Here is a 23122-nt window from a genome sequence, read left to right as displayed (position 1 = left end):
TGAACTATTTTAAAAGGTTTTTTAAAATAAAGTTTAGGGATAAGGGTTAAGGGGTGGTACAAGATATAGCCCCACCATGAGTCTTTACGTAAAAGTACGTGAACATCTCAAATGCAGTCCCTGTCCCACCCACCAATCGGCAGCCATGTTTTCTAAAGCACAGCAATGGACCTGAATGCCTCTTAATGAACTGTAAAGTTCACTGTTCACTTGCAGCAGTGTTGAACGCTGTACTGTAACTGTATGATTTACATGTTATCAATGAAAGAAAAACCTGCAAGAAAAGTTGCAGGTTTAAAACACAATAAGGCGGGTAACAGGAAAAACCCTTCTCTTGACCCAAGTTGACCGTGTTATTATTTATTATAATGTTTTATGTTGCTCACTGCTTTTTCAACAGTCTGTTCTAGGTGTGCAAATGTTTTTATGCAACTAAAGCTTCATGTTAAAATTTAAAATGTGTTTTTCTTTTTTTTTACATGTTTGATATGTAGGTGTGCGAATGTTTTTAACTATTATGTTAATATTAAAATTCAATAAAGTTGAAACTCCTTGAGTAAAATTAAGTGTTCCATCTCGTAACTGTGTTGTGTGTGAAGTACAGGAAGTTGTCACCGGTTACCATGAACACAAACCAAGGATTCGTCCGAAATCAGTGGCTGCGTCCGAATTCATAGTCCCTACTCCCTACTCCCCAGTGATGATATCGGACAGTAGGCTACTCGTGAACTCGATACTGCCACCATCTGACACAGTCAGGTTATTCCCTCCCCAATGATTGTGGATTGCAAATTATTCTAAACACATAATGATGGCGCTTTTATGCATTTGTCGCAATTCTAAAAAAGAATGTTATTTAAATAGATATATTTTTTGTATTCATGGATGAATGAAGGAATGAATAAATGAATAGGTTAATGACAATATGTTTGCAGGCATTTAGGCCTATGTTCGTGTTATGGTTATTCTCTTTACATAACATAACTGATTCCTCTCCTCTCCCACCGCACCATATTATCCAGCAATATGAAAACAGTGCACCACCTTGACAATATTCTTTTGACAATGAAAACATCATGACATATCATTGAATAGCATTTATAACCACATGAACCCCCGCTATATGCCTCTTCTGGCCGGTACCAGGTCACCTCGCCCCTTTTCCAACTCGCCCCGGCGAAAAGTGAAGACGGCTCGCCCCGAGCCGTGGAGAGCCCGCCCCCAAAGCGCGGATATGGCGTGCAACTACATGTAAACTGTCTGGTAACGGAACTTGTTGCGGCGTCTCGCATCGTAGACGAGTGCCGATGAGCGATGAAATGGACTGGATAAATAACAGCGTTGCTATATTATTATAGTCACAGGTCACATAATAATAATAATAATAGGACTTTCCAGCACCAATTCTTACAAGGAACGCAGGTGTGTATAGTTAATATATAATGTGAACGAACAACTGGACTGACAGAACAATGTCGGAATGTTGAGAGTTGGAAGTAAGCACTCGAGGAATGAAGAGAAACAAAAAAAGACATCCAATGGCCTTTTGGTAAGACTTTTTGAAAGCAGTTTGGGGCCACTGGGGTTTGTTTGTTTGTTTGTTTGCACCACACCACACCGCACAGCACTGGGAGGAAGAGGGACATGATGATGGTTCACTCTTCCAGGGTTCTGAAGGCGTTCTGCATGTCCTCCAACAGCTGGGCGTAGTCTGCTTTGATCTTGGCCTCGCCGTCCTTCACCGGGTCCTGAAGCAGACCAATAATAATAACACGTTAGTTAAAAGATACATTTTAGATTCGTGGAACAGAACTTGAACAATGGCACTTTTAGTCATAGTCTCCTTGAATAGTTTTCATTTCGTTTGAGTCACATTTTGGTCACCTGGAATGTCTTAGTGTTAGTCGACTAAATCTACAGTTGATTTAGTCAACTAAAATGTATTTTGGCGGGCCTTGATGCCGTCGTAATGACTGTTTTTACACTTGCTGAAAATAGCCCATCTACAAGCTCACAACGCGTCGCAGCACGACACGTTGTGAGCTTGTAGATCTGCTATTTTCAGCATGCAACCAAGTGTAAAATGACTTATACTGGATCTCTAGTCCCTTCCTAACATTTAGTCTAGTTTTCATTTAGTTTTCGTCAGTGAAAAAAGGTAGTCGACGGACATTTTTCGTCATAGTTTTAGTCGACGAAAACAACACTGGAACAACGCACAAGATTTACTTCATGTTAATACAGAGTGATAGTTGCCGACACGTTTAGAATCGATTGTCTTCATTGATCAAGTCAACCACAAGCCCGAGAAAATCAAACATCGGGATATTTGCTGGCGGGAACGTTGGCCAAGTCTGTTAGTCACTTTCAATCTGGAATCCCTAAATTTGGGTATGTCCTTATAGGCAAAAAAAAGTCTGAAAAAGACAAGCTCACGATGCGCTGCATTTCATCATATGACATGCATCATTCGTTGTCTTCCCTCTCCTCCGAACACGGGCCGATTGTGTTTGTGGAGAACTAGCTTGACAAAGCAGGATGCGCCACAGTGGAATCGAACCCACACAACCTCCACGGTGGTGGTGGGCAGGCACTTCACCGCTGCACCAACCCTGTGAGTGCCTCACCTAGGGCTGTCACCATTACAAGTTTAAGCTGACGATGAATTGTCACAAATAATTGCAATTAACGATTTAATTGTGTTTTTTTTTTGCATTGGAACGTTACAATGTGTATCGGATAGCCTTTTGGGCTTCATAATCACAAATTGCACAGGGCAGATATGACAAATAACATAAATATACAGGGGGAAAAAACACATTTAATAGATTTGTCTTTCCAAAAATATTACAAAACACGTAAACTACAAGCTTGTAAATGTAGATCAACTATTTTCTCTATTTTTGAAAAATGAAAATGAAAATTTGTGACTGGAAGAATTTGAAAAAAAGATGTATGGACATTTTGACGATGATTTGGCGCTTCTATAATCATTGTGCCGGTCCCCAACCATACCGTACCTTGAACTTCATGGCGCTGATCTTGTAGAGGATCTCTCCCATGTGCTCTCGGATCATGGACCAGGTGATCTTCTGGTCGCTCTGCGCCGTGCTCTCCACGGCGTGGCGCGCCATGTCGTAGAACGCGATCATGTTGGACAGGATGCCCACCGTCTTGTAGAACGGACAGAACCTGTGTGGTGCAGGGAAAGAAGTCCCGTTATGAAATATCTAGTCTCACGTAGCCAGACAATTATTCCACAAAGTCCGAATGCTATATAGAGTCTGGAACTATAGCAACCCATGAGCTGAGTAAGGAAGCTGCCATTTCCGTTCACGGAAATATATTTTAAAATATCTTTACATTTTCTTTTTGCATTTTCTTTTCTGCTAAGCAACAAGCTATACATGCTTAGGTGTTTTCTATTTATATTGGGATAAATCTGCGCGACTGTAAAGACGAAACGGAAGTGGGGAGGAGGCTCCACTTCCGCTTTATCGCTTAGGCATGACAGCTCTTCCGTTGGTCCAGACTGTATGATGAAGCTTTTGGAAATTGCGAGAGTCAACAGTCTGTGACATATCTGACACTAATACAATTGTATGGAAGACGCTTCTAAAACATGCAGCATTGGTAGTTGACCACTTCAAATGCTCCAATCTTAAAATAATAACAGACAAATAGCCGATCCACAGCTGCAGATCAGCTATTTCAGTTGTGCAACGTCACATTCTGCTTCCACAGAAGACATGGCTGCCGGCTTCTATATGGAATCCCAAAAGAGTGACCGAGAAGTTGAGAACTTTAACAGTATTACTGCGTAACCCGCGTTCCCTGCTATTTAATCCAATATTCTACGCTGCCGAGGTTGTTATGATCAGAAGAACCAGCGGCCATGACAATGCGAAACGAAGCCACCCTGCACAGCATGTAGTCTAAACAAACGGCCCGTTCACATGCATTGGGCTCAATTTCCCAGAAGCCCTAGCAGCCCAGAGGATGACTTGATTCCCAGGTTTCGTCGTCATAACGCGACGGACTCGTCACCAGGTCCGGGACAAATCCGCTATTTCTTTAAAATGATTTAAAAAAACGGCGAATTAAACACATTAACCCATTTTGGGCGGGAACCCCTTTTGGTGTTAGCATTATGTTATGCTTTAGCTATTGAAAAATAGCAGATCTACAAGCTCGTAGCGCGCCACCGAGTGGCGCGCTACGAGCTTGTAGGTCTGCGATTTTTTAAACATCGAAGAACGACTGACATAGAAACATAGCTCTTTCAGAAAACTGTCAGGATGTAGAAGACCTTTTTAGAATCTGATCTCAGGTCAAAATGGGTTAATCCACGAGAAAGAAGTAAAATACTATTGTGTCATCATCACTGTCAACTGTCAAGCCTGGTAGTCATCTGGACAAGGAATAAAAATAAAAAAAAAGGTACACTACACATCAGTGTTTCTTTTTGGGGTTTTTTACCTGTCGTAGGGGGTGTAACCGTTCTGTTGCAGAAAGTCGTCCTTCAGCAGCTTGGCGACCTCTAGCGTGATCTTGTCCGACTCAGCCAGAGATGCCTGTTATACGACTACAACGGGATGAGGAGACATTAGTGGATGTTTTACAGCTTGAGTTTAAAATAATAGTTAATGTGGTTAAAAGCTAAAAAGGTGACACAGATAAGTTCCAGGTCTTAAATGTTGGTTAACTGGTTCAGACCGTACGACGTGTGGGCACGTCATCGGCCATCCAGCCGACGGATCCAGAGGACACGTCCTAGCGCATTTTCGATGATATCAAACGAGAGAAGAATATTCTGCATTTTTCTCTTTTTTTCTTTTGAGTTGGACTCCAAGGCCACCATACTTTTGGCTCTTCGTTCATCTGCGGTCCCGTTCACTTCCTACTTTACCGCGGCAGAAAGAATGGCTCGTCTCTCCTAATCTAAGGAGCTCTCCGTGGTTTTGATCAGATGGATTTACTAAGCTCTTAATTTCTGACTTCTCACCTGCCTCTCGTTCAAAATATGAACACGAGCGATAATATTGAAACGAAAGAAAGGTAAGCAAGAAAAAATATGTCTCCGGTTTGAACGGAACAAAACTCATAGAGCTTGTAGGTCTGCTATTTTTGAAAAATCGAAGAACGACTGACATAGAAACATAGCTTTTTCTGAAAACTGTCAGGATGTAGAAGACATTTTTAGATCTCAGGTCAAAATGGGTTAATGTGGTTAAAAGCTAAAAGGTGACACAGATGCGTTCCAGGTCTAAATGGGTTAAATGTTGGGTTAAACGTTGGTCATTCCGTCGTCTCCTCACCTTGCCGACCAGCTGTACGATCTCGGCCAGGTCCTCCTCCTGCAGGATCTCCTTGGCCTTGGTGCGCAGCGGCACGCACTCTGGGAAGTGCTTGTCGTAGTACTCGTCCAGAGCGAGAGTGTACTTGCTGTAGCTGATCAGCCAGTTGACCGAGGGGAAGTGCTTCCTCTGGGCCAGCTTCTTGTCCAGACCCCAGAACACCTGCACAAGAAGAGAGAAACACACAAACGAGAATGCTAGTGTGAAACTATAGGCCTGAACCTCAATTAGTCCGACACTACCAATCTCTAATTTGATGTTTTTCGATTTAGAGATTGGCCTAATTGGTTATATTAATTAACAAATAGTTTGATTTTGTTTTAAAAGGATATATATATATATATATATATATATATATATATATATTGTGAGGTTTCGGATGTAAATCAAACACAGGGCTCAGGTTAACCAGGGTCTGGACTTCTCTAGTCACGGATTTTATTTTCTCAGGGTTTCTCACAGGGGGAAATAAACAGTGTGAGGCAATGTTCAGGGGGGTGAAGCTCTGTGCCTCTGGAGTCCGGTCTGTAGGGTGAGAGGGCACAGAGTTACACACTGACAACCAACAGAAACATACGTTGGGGCCCTGGGTCCACCCAGGGCGGTCTACCAACGTTAAACACCCGATAATAATCCTCTTCTTAGCACTTCACTTTTTTGGACAGTTGGTACGGCGGCCGAGCCCTAGGGGGCGCCCTCGGGCCGCCTGACTGCCGCAGGTGGGTCTAGAAGAGGCTTTCTCTGGTGCGCGTCTAGACACGGAGCCCGGCCCAACCGGATCTTCAGACGGATACGGTTGAGTGGGTGGGTCCTTCACCGCTATACGATATCTTCGGCCAAATAGTAATAATAATAACAGCTTCTCAATGTCTCTTCCCCTGCGATCTCTTCTTTCAGATCGAGGCGCTCACACAATGTCCATGGGAGCTGGCCAGGCTCGAATTGTTAATCACCGTCTTCTTTAACAGTCTTCTATGGCCGTCCATAGAACGTAAGATTAAAGGTGGGCTTACGACCTGAGATGAATGAAGGCGTCCGGGAGATGCGAGCTCCTTGTCCTCGCATTGATCGACCGGGCCATTTACATATATTCGTCCATAGACGCGGCTGCTCCGCTCTCCGTCTCCGCGTCAGGACTGCTACTGCTGCTGCTCCATGAAGCCTATGAATGGATAGAGTGGTGAGGGTGTGGATCAGGCATATAGGAATGTGGTACAGAGAGGCGCTGCATTTCTATGCCACTTACCACCCAAGGCTCGCTCTACGAGCGCGCTGCGTCTCTAGCTCTCTCTACGTGGTGAACCAACCTGCACTGACACGCGAGTCCGTCTGTGTTTATATAGTCCTCGTTCAGGCTCGCAGGTGAGTGTGGTTACCTGACGAGTAGGCGGCGGCATCAACCCTGACTGGCCGAGTAGGAGGTTCGGTAGGTAGGCGTTGTCTACCACGACACCCAGAGCGCGTCTCGTGACGTAGGGTTTCTGTCTGCTTGGTGCGCTGCTGGTTACCATGGCAACGTATGCCGGTGAATGGTGGCTGTCACTGGAGACACCACACATCCTCCCCCTAAGCTTCTCGCCCCCGCCAGAAGCTTCACTGACCTGTCCGTCTTCGTACCGCCTCGAGAGTGCATCGGCGTGTTTTAGCTCTTTACCTGGGCGGTGTTCCACCTTGAAGTTATAGTTTTGCAGCTCGACGAACCACCGTGTCACTCTGTCGTTCCTATCTTTGTTCGTCGACATCCACTTGAGTGGTGCGTGGTCGGTTATGAGCGTAAACCTCCGTCCCCATAAATAATAGCGCAAGTGGTGAATTGCCCACTTCACCGCTAGGCATTCTTTTTCTACTGTTGAATAATTCCTCTCGTGTTTCAATAGCTTTCTGCTTATGTATGTGATCGGGTGCTCGTCGCCCTCTATTGTTTGTGCGAGCACAGCGCCGACGCCGGTGCCGGATGCGTCCGTGTGCAGCGTGAAAGGCTGGCTAAAGTCTGGTGTGACCAGTACCGGCTCGCTGCATAGTGCCGCTTTCAGCGCTTGGAACGCAGCCTCGGTGCTGTCGGTCCAACATACGTGGTGGGGCAGGTTTTTTTTTGTTAGGTCGTGGAGCGGGCCAGCCAGAGTGGCAAAGTTTTCCACGAACTTTTGATAGTATGAAACCAGGCCGAGGAATGATTTGACTTGTTTTTTGGTGGTGGGTCGGGGCCAGGCCTGTATTCTCTCCACTTTCTTTTGTTGTGGGCGTATGCAGCCCCGGCCTATAGTATAGCCTAAGTAGTCCGTCTCCGTCCAACCAACCCGACACTTCTTTGGGTTGGCGGTGAGCCCCGCGGTGCGTAACGCGGCCAGCACCGCTTCCACCTGTTCTATGTGTTGGGACCAAGTAACGGAATGAATGATGACGTCATCAATATAAGCGGCCGCGTACTCTCGGTGCGGGCGGAGGACTTTGTCCATCAGGCGCTGGAAGGTGGCCGGCGCGCCGTGGACTCCGAACGGCATTGTCTTATATTGAAAGAGCCCGTCGGGGGTAGTGAAGGCAGTCTTGGGTCGGGACCGGGGAGTTAACAAGACTTGCCAATACCCTTTTGTTAAGTCCAAGGTGCTCACGAACCGTGCGGGACCGAGTCGCTGTACGAGTTCGTCGACGCGCGCCATTGGATAGGCGTCAAACGCGGAGATCTCGTTTAACTTCCGAAAGTCGTTGCAGAACCTCAGGCTGCCGTCTGGTTTGGGGACCAGTACGATGGGGCTGGACCATGGGCTATACGACTCTTCTATCACGCCTAATTCCAGCATTTTTTTTACCTCGTCGCGGACCGCCTCCCTCCTGGCCTCGGGGATCCTGTATGGGCGGAGGCGCACGACTTTGCCCGGCAGCGTGTCGATGTCGTGCTGGACGACATTGGTCTGCCCTGGCAGTTCGGAGAACACATCTGTGTTTCGGTCCAACAGCTCCCGGACGTCCTGCGCCTGCTGGGGGGACAAGTCCTCGCCCACGGCCACTGGTGGGATCTGAGGAGAGACAGCAGTTAGGAGAGCAGGTAACGGGATGGCCTCGGGCTCGTGCCATTTTTTTAATATATTAATGTGGTATACTTGCGTCTCCCTCCTTCTTCCTGGCTGACTGACGCGGTAGTTTACCGGGCTGAGTTTCTCTACCACCTCGTAAGGTCCTTTCCAGCGGGCAAGGAATTTACACTCCGTGGTGGGCACGAGTACTAGCACTTGCTCTCCGGGCTTGAATTCTCGTATGAGCGCGCCTCTGTTGTATATGCGCGCTTGGTCGGCCTGTGCCTTCTGCATGTGCTCGCGCACCAGTGGCCACACGCGTTTTGCGCGTTCTTGGAGTGTGACAACGTGCTCTATCACGCTGCGTAATGGCGAGGGCTGGCTCTCCCAAGCCTCTTTAGCGAGGTCTAGGAGGCCGCGGGGTCTCCTCCCATAGAGGAGCTCGAACGGAGAGAAGCCGGTCGAGGCCTGGGGAACCTCTCGTATGGCACACAGAACATACGGGATGAGGCGGTCCCAATCTTTTCCGTCCTCCTCTGCTACTTTTTTTAGCATTTTTTTTAATGTCTGGTTAAATCTTTCAACCAGCCCGTCCGTCTGCGGGTGGTAGACGGAGGTTCGAATCTGTTTCACCTTTAGCCATCGGTACAAGCTGGTCATGAGGCGTGCCACGAAACATGTGCCCTGATCCGTTAGGATTTCGTCCACGACACCCACCCGGCTAAATAGCATCATTAACTCGTGTGAAACAGTTTTAGCCGTGGCGGTGCGCAACGGGATGGCCTCTGGGTAGCGCGTCGCGTAATCAACTATGACCAGGATATACTTGTGGCCTCTGGCTGATTTAGGCAACGGGCCGATTATATCCATCGCAATGCGTGAGAACGGAACGTCTAGGATTGGTAGGGGTATAAGCGGCGCATGGGCTACTGCGCGGGGGGCCACCAGCTGGCACTCTGGGCACGCTCTACAGAAGCGCTCGACCGCGCTCTTCACTCCCGGCCAATAGAAGCGAGTGACAATTCTATCATAGGTCTTTTGGACCCCTAGGTGGGCACCTAGCTGGTGTGAGTGAGCCAAATACATCACACGTAGGACGTATTCTTTTGGGACCAACAGCTGTTCTACAAGCTCGCCTGCCTTGTCCTTATAACACCGGTATAGAAGGCCCCGCTTCACTACAAAGTGTGGTAGGGAAATTTCACTCACCCCAGGGTTCAGGACGCCGTCGACGGCGGACACGTGGTTCCGAGCCGGCGCCAGGTTCGGGTCGGTCCACTGGCCGCTGGCGAACTTCCCTTGGAGATGGGCTGGCGGCGTGTCAAGCTCTGGGAAGTGAGTGAATGGGTCGTCGCTTGCTTCTCTCTCTGGTGCGTCGGCGGGCGGGAGGGCCGGGTTGCTGGGCCCGGGCCGCTCGGTGTCTGGGGAGGTGGCGTCCGATGAGGGCTCGGACGGGGTCCCGGCGAGCGCCGGGCAGGCCAGGCGGGGGCCAGCACTTCGTCGACCCCTCCGGCGTCGGCCCCCCGGGGGCCTGGCCCGCCAGTACTTCTTGAACAGTGAGCAGTCGGTGCCAATCAGAAGGGGCACCGGGAGGTCGGGGACCACGCCCGCTGTGACCTGGGCGTCACCCCGTGGGGTCTGCACCTGGAGCCGTGCCACTGGGTAGCGGCGCACGTCTCCGTGTACACAGGTGACCGGGAGGCTCCGGGGCCCGGTACTGGTGGCGAGGTCCGCCCTCACCAGCGTCACCACGCTGCCGGAGTCCACCAGCGCGTGGGTATCGGTTCCGTCCACCCGCACCGGGATGGTGGCGCGTCGGAGGCTGCCCCCCGTGTGGAGGCAGGGCCGGCCGTGGTCGAGACTGGCGGCCGACGCCATAGAGGCATCCGCGTCGCGGGGCCGGTCCGGGCAAGCCCAGGAGAGGTGGCCTCCTTGACCACACACATAACATCTCCTGGCCTTCTGGGTGCGCTCGTTCTGCTGACTCGCAGGGGGTTGGGACCGAGAGGGTGTCGGTTGCTGCCGTCGCTTCTCTCGTCCTTGTCTGTCGTCGGCCTTCTGGGTTGGTTCACTGCGTGTTTGCTTCGCCATGTCGATGCTCACCTGGTGGTTCTCCAGCAGGGCCACCAGGGCATCGACGGAGGTGGGGCTAATGCCGGCAGCATATTCTTTGGCCTTGGGTGGCAATGCCCGGACGGCCCGGTCAACTACTATCCGCTCTATCCATGGCATGTCCTCTCCTGTGGTTAACCAGTTCTGTGCCAGTCTCATTAGACCTGCGATCTGGGGCCGGGGGGCTTCGGAGGGCGTGTATGACCAGAGATGGTACCGGTGGGCCCTGGCTGGAAGGCTGTAGCCCAGGCCGGACAAAATGGCCGCCTTCAGCCGTTCGTAGTTTTGGGCCTCCCCGGCGGGCATGTCAGTATAGGCCCTCTGGGGCTCTCCGGACAGGTACGGGGCCAGGATGTTGGCCCACTCGTCTGCTGGCCAGTGCTCTCTGGTGGCGGTGCGTTCAAACACCTCCAAGTACGACTCCACGTCGTCCTCTGGGCCCATCTTGGTGAGTGTGCCCCCTCGTGGCCGGCGTTGCTCGCCCTCGCGTTCGAAGGTGCGCGCTAGGTCCCTAACCGCATTCTGGAGCTCTGCCTGGCTCCTAAGCAGGGCAGCAATGGCATTGGCGTGTTCCATCGCCAGCGATGATTTGGATCGACGATACCCACGTTCTCCACCAACTGTGAGGTTTCGGATGTAAATCAAACACAGGGCTCAGGTTAACCAGGGTCTGGACTTCTCTAGTCACGGATTTTATTTTCTCAGGGTTTCTCACAGGGGGAAATAAACAGTGTGAGGCAATGTTCAGGGGGGTGAAGCTCTGTGCCTCTGGAGTCCGGTCTGTAGGGTGAGAGGGCACAGAGTTACACACTGACAACCAACAGAAACATACGTTGGGGCCCTGGGTCCACCCAGGGCGGTCTACCAACGTTAAACACCCGATAATAATCCTCTTCTTAGCACTTCACTTTTTTGGACAGTTGGTACGGCGGCCGAGCCCTAGGGGGCGCCCTCGGGCCGCCTGACTGCCGCAGGTGGGTCTAGAAGAGGCTTTCTCTGGTGCGCGTCTAGACACGGAGCCCGGCCCAACCGGATCTTCAGACGGATACGGTTGAGTGGGTGGGTCCTTCACCGCTATACGATATCTTCGGCCAAATAGTAATAATAATAACAGCTTCTCAATGTCTCTTCCCCTGCGATCTCTTCTTTCAGATCGAGGCGCTCACACAATGTCCATGGGAGCTGGCCAGGCTCGAATTGTTAATCACCGTCTTCTTTAACAGTCTTCTATGGCCGTCCATAGAACGTAAGATTAAAGGTGGGCTTACGACCTGAGATGAATGAAGGCGTCCGGGAGATGCGAGCTCCTTGTCCTCGCATTGATCGACCGGGCCATTTACATATATTCGTCCATGGATGCGGCTGCTCCGCTCTCCGTCTCCGCGTCAGGACTGCTACTGCTGCTGCTCCATGAAGCCTATGAATGGATAGAGTGGTGAGGGTGTGGATCAGGCATATAGGAATGTGGTACAGAGAGGCGCTGCATTTCTATGCCACTTACCACCCAAGGCTCGCTCTACGAGCGCGCTGCGTCTCTAGCTCTCTCTACGTGGTGAACCAACCTGCACTGACACGCGAGTCCGTCTGTGTTTATATAGTCCTCGTTCAGGCTCGCAGGTGAGTGTGGTTACCTGACGAGTAGGCGGCGGCATCAACCCTGACTGGCCGAGTAGGAGGTTCGGTAGGTAGGCGTTGTCTACCACGACACCCAGAGCGCGTCTCGTGACGTAGGGTTTCTGTCTGCTTGGTGCGCTGCTGGTTACCATGGCAACGTATGCCGGTGAATGGTGGCTGTCACTGGAGACACCACAATATATATAATTCTTTTTTTATTGGGAGAAACCAAGCAAGTATATGTTAAATCAAGTACCCCCCACAGCCCAAATGGAATGCTCCTCTATTGCATTTATTTATTTTTATGTTATGCAATCAGAGGGATCAGACTGATGATTCCACTGCCAATCTGTCAATTTATTTTGTAAAAATTCTGTAATAGTCAACTAACAGTCGACTATACCATTTTGGCCATCCATAGTCGACTATATTAATCCTTAATCCAGTGTTGATTTTGTCGACTAAAACTATGACGAAAAATGTTCGTCGACTACCCCTTTTCACTGACGAAAACTAAATGGAAACTAAATGAAAACTAAGCTATGATGACTAAATATACTGACAATTTCATCAACAAATAAAAAACTAGACGTCAGGAAGGGACTAGTGGACAAGAGATCCAGTATAAGTCAATTTACACATGGTTGCATGCTGAAAATAGCAGATCTACAAGCTCACAACGCGTCGCAATGCGACGCGTTGTGAGCTTGTAGATCGGCTATTTTCAGCAAGTGTAAAAACAGTCATTACGACAGCATCAAGTCCAGCCAAAATACATTTTACTCAACTAATACAACTGTAGATTTAGTCGACTAAAACTAGACTAAGGCCCTTTCCCAATTCCTTTTTTAACCCTACCCCTCATCCCTTGGCCCTAGCCCTTATCCCTTGGCCCTTCCCCTTGTCCCTTCATAATGAGTGTCAAGGGGTAGGGGGATAAATCATCACCCTAGGAATTGGAACGTCCCTAAATATTGAACGTCCCTTGTAGATATTGATATACAACCTGTTCTCAGAAAATAGCTGATCTGCAAGCTCACTACAGGCCAGTGGTCCCCACACTTTTTCATGTCAAGGACCCCCAAATTGACACGAATTAGCCCGCAGACCCCCATTTGAAGAGATATGCCAGGCACCCCATATATTTTTACGAATCTAGCAGTGTCACGGACCACCAGTGTGACATGCATTAGTCCATGGACCCCCATTTGATGGCATTTCTGTCTCTGGGATCCCCAATTTATATTGTAAAATCAATGTTAATTAACTCTGAGAGTGTACAAATGGACCCTTATGGGTCCATTTGGTTCCAAACTATCATTTAGCTGGGGACCTCCTGGAAGTCTCTCAAGGACCCCTGGGGGTCCCCATAACCCACTTTGGAAACCACTGCTATAAGCTGTAGATCGGCTATTTTGGGAGAAGAGATGGAACGTAAATATTTATGGCTGTGGTTATGATGAAATAAATATATTGTAATTTTGTCTCATCTTGGTAGCCCACCAGAATGTAATTCAGCTAGATATAGCTCATTCTGACACACTGCTCAACAGTTGTACCTGATTCATTGATTATTGTATTAACAGTTTGTATAGAATGGGTACAGTTATATATCATAATAGCCTACAGGGTTAGAAAAAGGAAAAACAATTTACAGTATAGAAAGAAGGGGCTGTGGTCACTGTGTTCATTGTTTTTAATATCATTAAGAACAGAGTCATTTTCTATCATGGAAGTCGTGGTATGCTAATAATAATATGAATGATAATGTTTCAAATTCAACAACATTTAGGACAATCGTGATTCATCTCCATCCAATGTACAGGCTGTACAGCAGCTTGCAGACTGTTCCATAGCTGGTTTGCCTGGGGGGAAAAACCAACACCATTGCTAATTAGTTATGTAACTTATGCAACTTGTGGGGATTAGCATAACATTGGTCATGATAATACCATACCAGCTATAACTGCAGCGAGTAGCCAACGTTATGCAGCGACAGCGTTATGTAGGTACAGTAGGATATTTCACGGCTTTTAAGAGCTCCAAAACTGCAGAATGTTGACATATCGTGGTCTGGGGGTCGGACTGATGCCTGCTAGTTAAGCTAGTTTGCATCCGAGTTGTTCCACCGGGGCACCGGCGGTAAATAAAAAATAATAAAGCGCTGATGCAAAATTAATGGGTAACGTTACCGTAACGTTGTATGAATGCAACGCCGTAGCATATCGTTAGTTCAAGTGAGGTAACGTTAACCTTTGCTAGAGATTGCGATATTTTTGGCGATGCAGATTGTTAACACATTCAAATAATATTGGTTAATATCATATTCTTCCATAAGTTCCATAATAAAGGACTGAAAAGGCGTCTTACCTTGTCCGCCTTCCGCCCTCTGTGTCATGTCCTTCCGTTTGAAATCTGGTCGCGATATCCCTTGGTTTGAAGGGGATCCTAACCCTCGCCATTGCCCCTACCCCTCGCTCCAAAGAGAATTGAGATAACCCTTCCTCCTCACGTGAACGCGCATCAGCAAGGGGAAGGGCTAAGGGCGATGGAGAAGGGGGGAATTGGGAAAGGGCCTTAACTAAAACATTCCAGGTGACTAAAATGTGACTAAAACTAAATGAAAACTAGAGACTATGACTAAAACTAAAATGTGCTGCCAAAAACAACACTGCCTTAGTCACGGGCGGCCCTATATGAAATAGGCCCTATATGAAAACTAAACAAAACGCGTGTGACATTAACGCTCTTTCCCAATTCATTTTTTAACCCTACCCCTCAGCCCTTGGCCCTAGCCCTTATCCCTTGGCCCTTCCCCTTGCCCCTTCATAATGAGTGTCAAGTGGAATCATCCCCCTAGGAATTGGAACGTCCCTTATAAAAACCTATGGCATCGCTGTGCGACGCAATTGTGCAACGGAAACCCTTGGACGTAAACAACATCCCGTTTCTGTGGTAACGCCAGCAACCTGTATAATGCCTTCTCCTGCTGTTATTGTTTCTTTCGCTTGTGCGATTCAACTTTTTCTGCGGCTGACGGAGGCGAAACAAGCGGGAGCAAGGAAACGAAGGTTCATCCGACATGTGGGAGTATTGGTGGCGCAGTTAGAGGTATGTAGACCCGTAGCAGCAAGCTCGTGTAATAATAAGCTCATAAGCCCTCGAGCTTGGCAATGTTGTAACTTATAACGTTATTCATTACAGCTTCGAACTAACGTTAACCAACGATTGATTTGTATTTGTTTAACTAGTAACTATTATTTATTTTTCTTTCAAGTCTGCTTGGTGTAAAAGGGATAGGCAAAATAAGCCACTGGCTTCAACATAAACCATTTGTCTGTAGGCCTATAGTGCAAAGTTATGATCAAATGAATGTATTCCATGTTCATTCTATGACCAAAATAAACTGAACTGAACTGAGTAATGCTATCCTACACATTATTGCCTTTATTAGCTTGGGGAAGGTGGGAATCCTTCGCTGTAGGCCTACAGTCTGTACACATTTTCAGGGACACTTTGCTCAGATATTCTACCTGATGTTACACCCCTGTCTTCTACCAGTGTAGCTGAGGCTAGCAGAATCAGTGTTTTCTTTCAAATCACTTCTAAAAGTGGTTTCTGCTTTTGTTATAAGATCATTTTTGTTGCTGTTTATTCTGTTATTTATTGTTAGGCCTACCCATTGATTTTGTGTTTTAAGTATGCTGTTTTAACCTATTAACTTTGTTAGGAAAATAAATTGATTCTCATTACACCTGGTACAACATAAAAATGACAAACTAAACAAACTTCTCTTTTTTGTTTCAATTGCAGAGAGGTCGACGTGCAGTTTACTGCCAGTTGAACAACACCGTGCCTGTCCTGCGGTTATGGTTTGACGTCGAGAGGGAGCTGAAAGCTGACTTCCGTCTCACCAGAAGGTCAATGAACGCTGTCCAGAGGCTACTGCACAGAGACCAGGACCATGGCTGGGGTAATGAAATGGAAGTCCTGGTCTACATCTACTGGCTGGCTCATGGTCTCTCGTACCGGTGTGTGTTGAACACGTTCAGCATCCCCCTTTCCACTTGCCATCGAATTATCCACAGAGTGGCCAAGCACATCTGTCGCCGCCAGAGCCTCGCCATCCGGTTCCCTCGGGCAGATGAGCTCCATGCTGTCGGCCAAGGATTTGCCCACTTGTCTAAAACCCCAGCTTTCAACAATGTAGTTGGTGCGATAGACGGCAGCCATGTGAGGATCAAACCCCCAAAGACCCACCACCTGGACTACTTGAATTACAAGAACTTTTATTCAATTACCATGCAGGCAATTTGTGATTCGGATGGGAGGTTCTTGGACATCTTTGTGGGTTACCCTGGGGCAGTTCATGACACCCGGATCATGAAGAACAGCACCTTTTTCAGGGCCAGACAGTACCCCCCCCCCCCCCCCCCCCCCCCCACCCCCCGCTACATCCTTCTAGGTGATGGCGGCTACCCCTGTTTGGAAACACCAATCTGTCTCATCACACCCTACAGAGAACCAGTTAATGGAATCGTAGAGAGAAGATTCAACATCTGTCATAGAAGGGGCCGTGGCATCATTGAAAGGGCTTTTGGGATGATGAAGACGAGATGGAGGACGACACTTTTCAAGGCCCTGGAGGTGAAGCCCACATTCACACCAATGGTCATTGCCACCTGTGCCTTTCTGCACAATGTGTGTATGGACAATGGAGACACACTTGAGCCAGATGAGGATGTTACTGCAGACATTTTCGAACCCCGTGCTCCCCTTGAGGGCCTGGCCAATGGCGAAACCTCAGGGAATGACGCAAGAGACAGGCTAGCCGCTCTGGTTACAGCCCATGCAGACGGTGTATAATACATTGTTTGATTATTATTATTTTATTATTTATTATTGAGGATATATTGTGATTATCCCTGCTGCTATATTTTCCAATTTCCATTTAGGCCTTGCGTCGACTTTTTTTTAAATGTCTTCTAAATCATTTTGAAGACAGTTTTCTGAACTACCTCATGTTTCTATGTCAGTGGTGCTTATATTTCATGTCAAGGATCCCAAAAAGAAGCAAAGATTTTAGTTAATAACGTTTTTCAAAAATAGCAGCTCTACAAGCTCGTAGCACGGCACTCGGTGCCTATGTTGCCTAACTTTTTGCTTCTATTTTATTTTACAAAAACTTTGTATGGCAAGTAATCCACTGTAAGCACTATTCAGATGTTACTTTTCTTATGACTGAAGGAATTTAATTTATTGTGCTCTTTTGGTTTGAAAGAAGAAACCAAATTCACAGTTGCTTTGTATCTGCAGGGTGGTTATCTGGTGTAAACCACTGTCCTGTACATTAGAGGAAAGTCATTGTTTATTTGATGTTTTGTTTTCATTGTCCTTTATCTTTTTTTTATTTAAGCATCCATCTCATGGAAGCATAACTAACAACTTCTTTGAGATACTATTCCAGTATAGTGCTGCCAGAATTGGCCAAAAATTACTTTGGTTCGAACGTATATAATTTTATGAAATATTGCAGCCTACTATGCTGTAAAACTTCTTTCTTTATATGCTCTAGTCGTGTATTTTGAGACCATTCCGTTACCAATGTGGCCTTTTTTATGCCCGATTCTATTGTGCATTACTACTTTTTATAGTTCCTATATCCCAAGGCTTTTTGAATGGGAAATTGAAAAATAAAACGACATTGTTTGGCTAAAGTGCCTAAAGTATTTTTCTTCAATCTCACAGGCGACCTGATGCATATCAATGACAATGCTTGGACAACTTATCTAGGAACTATACACTGATCTGTACATTACTGTAGTCCCAGAAGTTCGTTTCCTGTTACATTACATTTTCCCATGGCTTTGTTTGGTTCAGCATCAGATTTGAACAGGAAACATGACTGTGTTGTGTGCTTTTCCAGTTCAAGAGACAATCCAGGCGGGAAGCACGCACATCTCAAGTGTACTGGTGCTGGACATAACTATACATAAGGAAGGTTGGATGTCCGCACACCGTGGTTAAGCTTGTGCGGACATCCAACCTTCCTTATGTTTCAAACCTGCTTCTGAGCCAACCAAGCTATGGGAAATTGAACACAGGTATACCACCTTTGAAAACTGGAAGAAATATAACGTTTGAATTAACTTGCAGGTACAAGAAAGGTTGGACAAAGGCAGGTAGTATATAATGTATAAAACAAATGGTTAAAGTAACTACAATTGATTTCTCAAACAGAGTCATTTATTTTAAATTAATATACAAAAAGAAAAACATGGCATGAAAAACGCCCTGAGTTTGACATTGTATTACAATATACAGTAGAACAACATAGCAGCAACACTGCTGTACCAGCAGTGTTTAAAAATAGCAGCAAACAGCTGGAACAGCAGTGTTCAGACAGCAGCTGAAAGAAAACATACCCCCTGGGTTTCAAATATTGTAAACAATTAAAACAGCAGCCAAAATAAAACAAATTGAGCAACTAAGATGGTGGATACGCTGTGATATGGTGCTGATATTATATCAGCACCATATCACAGCTTATCCACCATCTTCTCAAACAGCCCCAACAAACGGTCAGTCTTCTCCTCACTCGCATCGAATCTCTTCTGTTCCTTTTCGCTCTCGTCTTTGAGGAACTCAACAATGCTGGTGCTGGTCTTCTTCTTTTTAGGCGAAGGACCATCTGTAGATGTGGATGGGATTTCAGGGGTAGGGGTTGTGGCAGACATGGAGGCTGAGGTTGAGACCATGCTGGAGGCTGCTGAGGGCTCTACCATCTCCTGAAAAAAAAGTAATAAGGAGGAAAGGAATTACAGTATGTTCTGCTTTTACACAACCTCTGAAATGCCCCCCCCCCCCCCCCCCCAGTAGCCATTACACACTGGTAAAGCATTAGACTTGTTTACAACAGCGTCCACCAGTTTCAATTCATCAGAAAATTACCATTAGATTTTTGTTAGGATCTGGCAGATCTGGAGAAAATGAGGCAACCAGCAATGGAGGATCAACATATGGCCTGCCACCAAGCACCTCATGCATGTCTGGGAAGAACTGCCATGTTGCAGCCGTTTCTTCGCCCCCATCTGTCCCCGATCCCGTTTTGGGAGTTCTGAGGTCCTGAAAGACAGACAAGACAAATTATTGATTTCCAGAGAAAATAAGTTGTGTGTAAGGTTGCTTTGTAATAAGCAACCTTACAATATTTGAAACCCAGGGTGTTTTCATGCACAGTGTTTTTTTTTAATTAATTTAAAATACATTAATCTGTATTTAACCCATTGATGCCTGATGCAACGTATACGTTGTTCTACCCTTGATGCCGGCGCGCTCTCTGCGTCTCATCAGCTATTGCTATACATGTAGCAACATAACTATTTTAAAAAGAATTAATCAGAATTTGAAGGTTTTTAGAAAATTTAGGTCAGGCCCTAGAAGGCGTTCCCAGATTTGGCCTCAGGCATCAATGGGTTAAGAAATCAATTATTGTGATTGTAGTTACTTTAACTATTTAAGAAAACAAACACTGAGATGTGCAGATACTGTATGTTGAATTGTTTACTGTGGATTGGGAAAACATGTTAAGCTAATCATCTGGAGATCCCCAACAAATAATTTGGGAACCTCCCTGTGGGTCCCAACACAGGTTGAGAACCACTGACCCATCTGTGTAATAAATATGATTTTTGGCAATAGCATGTATAACACACACACACACACACACACACACACACACACACACACACACACACACATACCCTGTATTTCTTTTTGAGATTTTCCCACTTCTTGCCAGCCTGCTGTGATGTGATCTTTCCACCCAGCCCCAATTCTCCGAGGAGTTTTCTGTATTAGACAAAATGATAATCATTCATGGTAGGCCTATAGACAAGCTAATAAAACCATTAACGTGGTCAAGCGAAATCAATAAAGAATAATGGCCAGCAGTGCTGTCAGCTAATGGGTATCCTCTAAACAAAAAAAAAACTTTTCCTCACTCCCAAAGAGGTTTCACAGCACTTTTCGATCTTTCGAATTTCACCTCATTCTCAGCCCTGAACCTGATCAAGGCTCTTGTTTGTTCAGGGGTCCCTGCAAGCATGCCAGAGGATATAATATGGTGCATAACGTTAGTTTGATGCAATTGGTCATAAAACAATACCACAGGGCTACTATCACTGCACCGAGTAGCCAAGCCAGAATGTCAATCAGTCCGACACTGACAGGTCGGACTGATTGATGATGAATAAAGCTGTTAGCTAGCCAAATGAATGGGTAACGTTACGTTAGCCATGGTTCACATGACGGTCGGATTATGTTTATTATTATTATTTATGTTTCGTATTATGACTGTCATGTTTCAAGGCTAACGTTACGTATGAATGCAACACCGTAGCATATCGTTAGTTAACCTTTGCTAGAGATTGCAATAATAATGAATAATCGAGTACTATCATAATAACAACAAAATAAAATGTAGCTTACATTTGTGTGCCGTCTTTCTTCCGCCTGCTCCAGCCATCTGCAAAATGTATTTGTTTTTGTTTTGATTTCGAGGATGCGCAAGGCATTGTGGGATACCCCTTGCTTTTAAGTCTGGTCGCGAAGTCCCTTCATTTGAAGGGGATCCAATCCCTTGCCCTCGGCCCTAACCCTCGGTCCAAAGAGAATTGAGATAACCCTTCCTCTTCACGTGAACGCGCATCAGCAAGGGGAAGGGCTAAGGGCCATGGCGAAGGGGGGAATTGAGAAAAGGCCTAACAGTTAGTTCTCAACGTTTTTTTTCTCCGAGTCAAGGACCCCCTCAAATTGACATGCAATTTGGCTGCAGACCAAAATAGCAGATATACAAGTTTGCTAGCGAGGCAGGAAGGAAGTGCTGTGAGCTTGTAGAGCTGCTGTTTTTGAATAGCCAACATATAAATAGGCATTTGGTTAAAATGTAGCCTGGAACTATACTTTTTATGGCATAGGCAGCTCCCGGCAGGATCCGCCGGGAGAAACTATGCGCAGCTGCGCGACATGAGACTAATTACTTAGAGCGACACAGAGAGAGAGGAGTGTGTGTGTGTACACGTGTGCGTGTGTGTGTCAATTTAACAAAGGTGCAGACAATCAGAAATCAGCAGAGAGTGAGAGATGTTTGCACTACTCTATGCCGAATTGAAGTGGACTTTTTTTTTTCTCCCTGGAAAAAAAAACGTCTGGGTTTCCAAGGCTAGTTAAAATGAGACAGACAGACAGAGACACACACACGTCTAGAAACGAGAGCATACCTGTACAATGCCCAACGTGGCTGAAGTCACAGGGTCTGAGAAGTCTCCACCAGGGGGCGATACACTAAGGAGAGTTTACATTGTTATTAAATTGGAACTAGTATACAGTGGGTTAGGTTAGGTTACCTAGGTTAGGTTAGGTTACCTAGTGTAGCAATCATCAATCGTTGCAGAAGAAGACAAATCAATAGTTACACACACAGTATTAGGACAACCATAACCTATGTTGACATGGATGGAACAGCAGAAGCAGAGGCCTAGTCACAGTCAAAACAGAGCAGAAAGGCTTTATCTTTCTTTGTGTTTATTTTTATTTTCTACTGATATGCATTTTGTTTCTATTTCTATTGTCTTTTTCTTCTTTTCTTGCATTTCATTTTGTTATGATTCCGGCTTGATGTTGTATTATGTTTTTGTTTCTGTAGGACTACACTGTGGTGCGAGATTAAAATAGGGTGCATTTTGCATCCCAAAACACAGTATATAGTTAAGGGAGGCAATAAAACAACGACCTCTGCATCCACGGGATGCACTACTGTACTACTGTAGTAAGTAGCCTTGCCGAGCCATGAGGCCCATAGGGCAGGAGCCTATCTCCTGTTTCTGTAGCGTGAGGCAGCTTGATGTACAAGTACACCCCCTGGAGTATGTCGCAGGGACTTACCCCCAATCCAACCCTTGATGCTGAGTGTCAAGCAGGGAGGCACTGGGTCCCATTTTTTAGAGTCTTTGGTATGACCCGGCCGGGGATTGAACCCCGACCTCCCAGTCACAGGGCGGACACTCTAACCACAAGGCCACTGAGCTGGTGGCCTTGTGGTTAGAGTACTACTGTACTGTTTTTTAATTCTAGTTTATTCTGCTAGCTTTAGTTATAATTCCGTTTTCTACATGAATATAACCACATTATAACCATGTAATATGGTGAAATGGGAGTTAAATGCTGCAATTTGTAAAAATGGCAAAATTATGACTCCCAACGTCGTTGAAGTGGGACTCATAAAATGTCCCTGGGACTCATCTAAAAGACCATCCCTGCATCCTCCCGGGACTCATTACATTGAAAACCTATTTACATCACTGCTCACTTATAAAATAAAAATAATGTATAAAAAAAGAAGATGGAAGGCTTCATGTACTGTACAAATCATGGTTTCAACTCACGCTCCTACGATGCTGACGCTGCCCTCTCGCTCTGGGTTTCCGAGGCACTTGACACGTCCGGCGCGCTCGTAGAAGGACGCCAGAAGGTACGCAGGATAGCCGCTGTCTGCAGGACCACAAGGCACAGAACCACCGTCCATTCTGGACGGGAACCCCTTGTTTCAAGCGTTATGTTATACTTTAGCTATTGAAAAATAACAGGAAACATAGGTTTTTCTGAAAACTTAGGATTCAGAAGATTTTTTTTTTTACAATAATAGTGTGGCAATAGCCGATCTACAAGCTATTGCGTTGCAAGGCGTTGTGAGCTTGTAGATCTGCTATTTTCAAAATGTTTGCGTCTTTCTTATATTATTTGACAATTTGGCCATAGTTTGTCGATTACTTTTGATGCAGTAATGGACCTTTTCTCTCTTCTTATGGTATTATTAAAGGTTTTAAAAGTCCTTAAATTGCCCCCTGGGGGTCCCCAGGAGATCTGACATATCATTGCTAAGTGTGGCACACAGACTTTGTGGTGACTTAAATAGAACTATAATCTACTTATAACACTGTATAATTGGAGTTACAACAACTTATAAAT

General features: G+C 46.3%; 1 protein-coding gene across 1 annotated transcript; it reads right to left on the bottom strand.

Annotated features, from left to right (window-relative positions):
• Nucleotides 1-1445: 1445 nt before the first annotated feature.
• On the bottom strand, nucleotides 1446-22679 carry LOC306939516 (V-type proton ATPase catalytic subunit A-like; the record flags this gene model as incomplete). The annotated part of the gene is made up of 6 exons (XM_079524103.1): nucleotides 1446-1748; nucleotides 3021-3192; nucleotides 4480-4574; nucleotides 5319-5519; nucleotides 21376-21439; nucleotides 22540-22679. The coding sequence occupies 6 exons, from the start codon at nucleotides 22677-22679 to the stop codon at nucleotides 1656-1658; spliced, it is 765 nt and encodes a 254-aa protein (XP_079380229.1). The 3' UTR covers nucleotides 1446-1655.
• Between the last annotated feature and the right edge of the window lie 443 nt (nucleotides 22680-23122).

The sequence above is a fragment of the Electrona antarctica genome, assembly GCF_951216825.1.
Source record: "Electrona antarctica genome assembly, chromosome: 16".
Classification (NCBI taxonomy): Eukaryota; Metazoa; Chordata; class Actinopteri; order Myctophiformes; family Myctophidae; genus Electrona; species Electrona antarctica.
The sequence above is the reverse complement of the archived record's forward strand: the minus strand, read 5'-3'. Positions and strand labels throughout refer to the sequence as shown.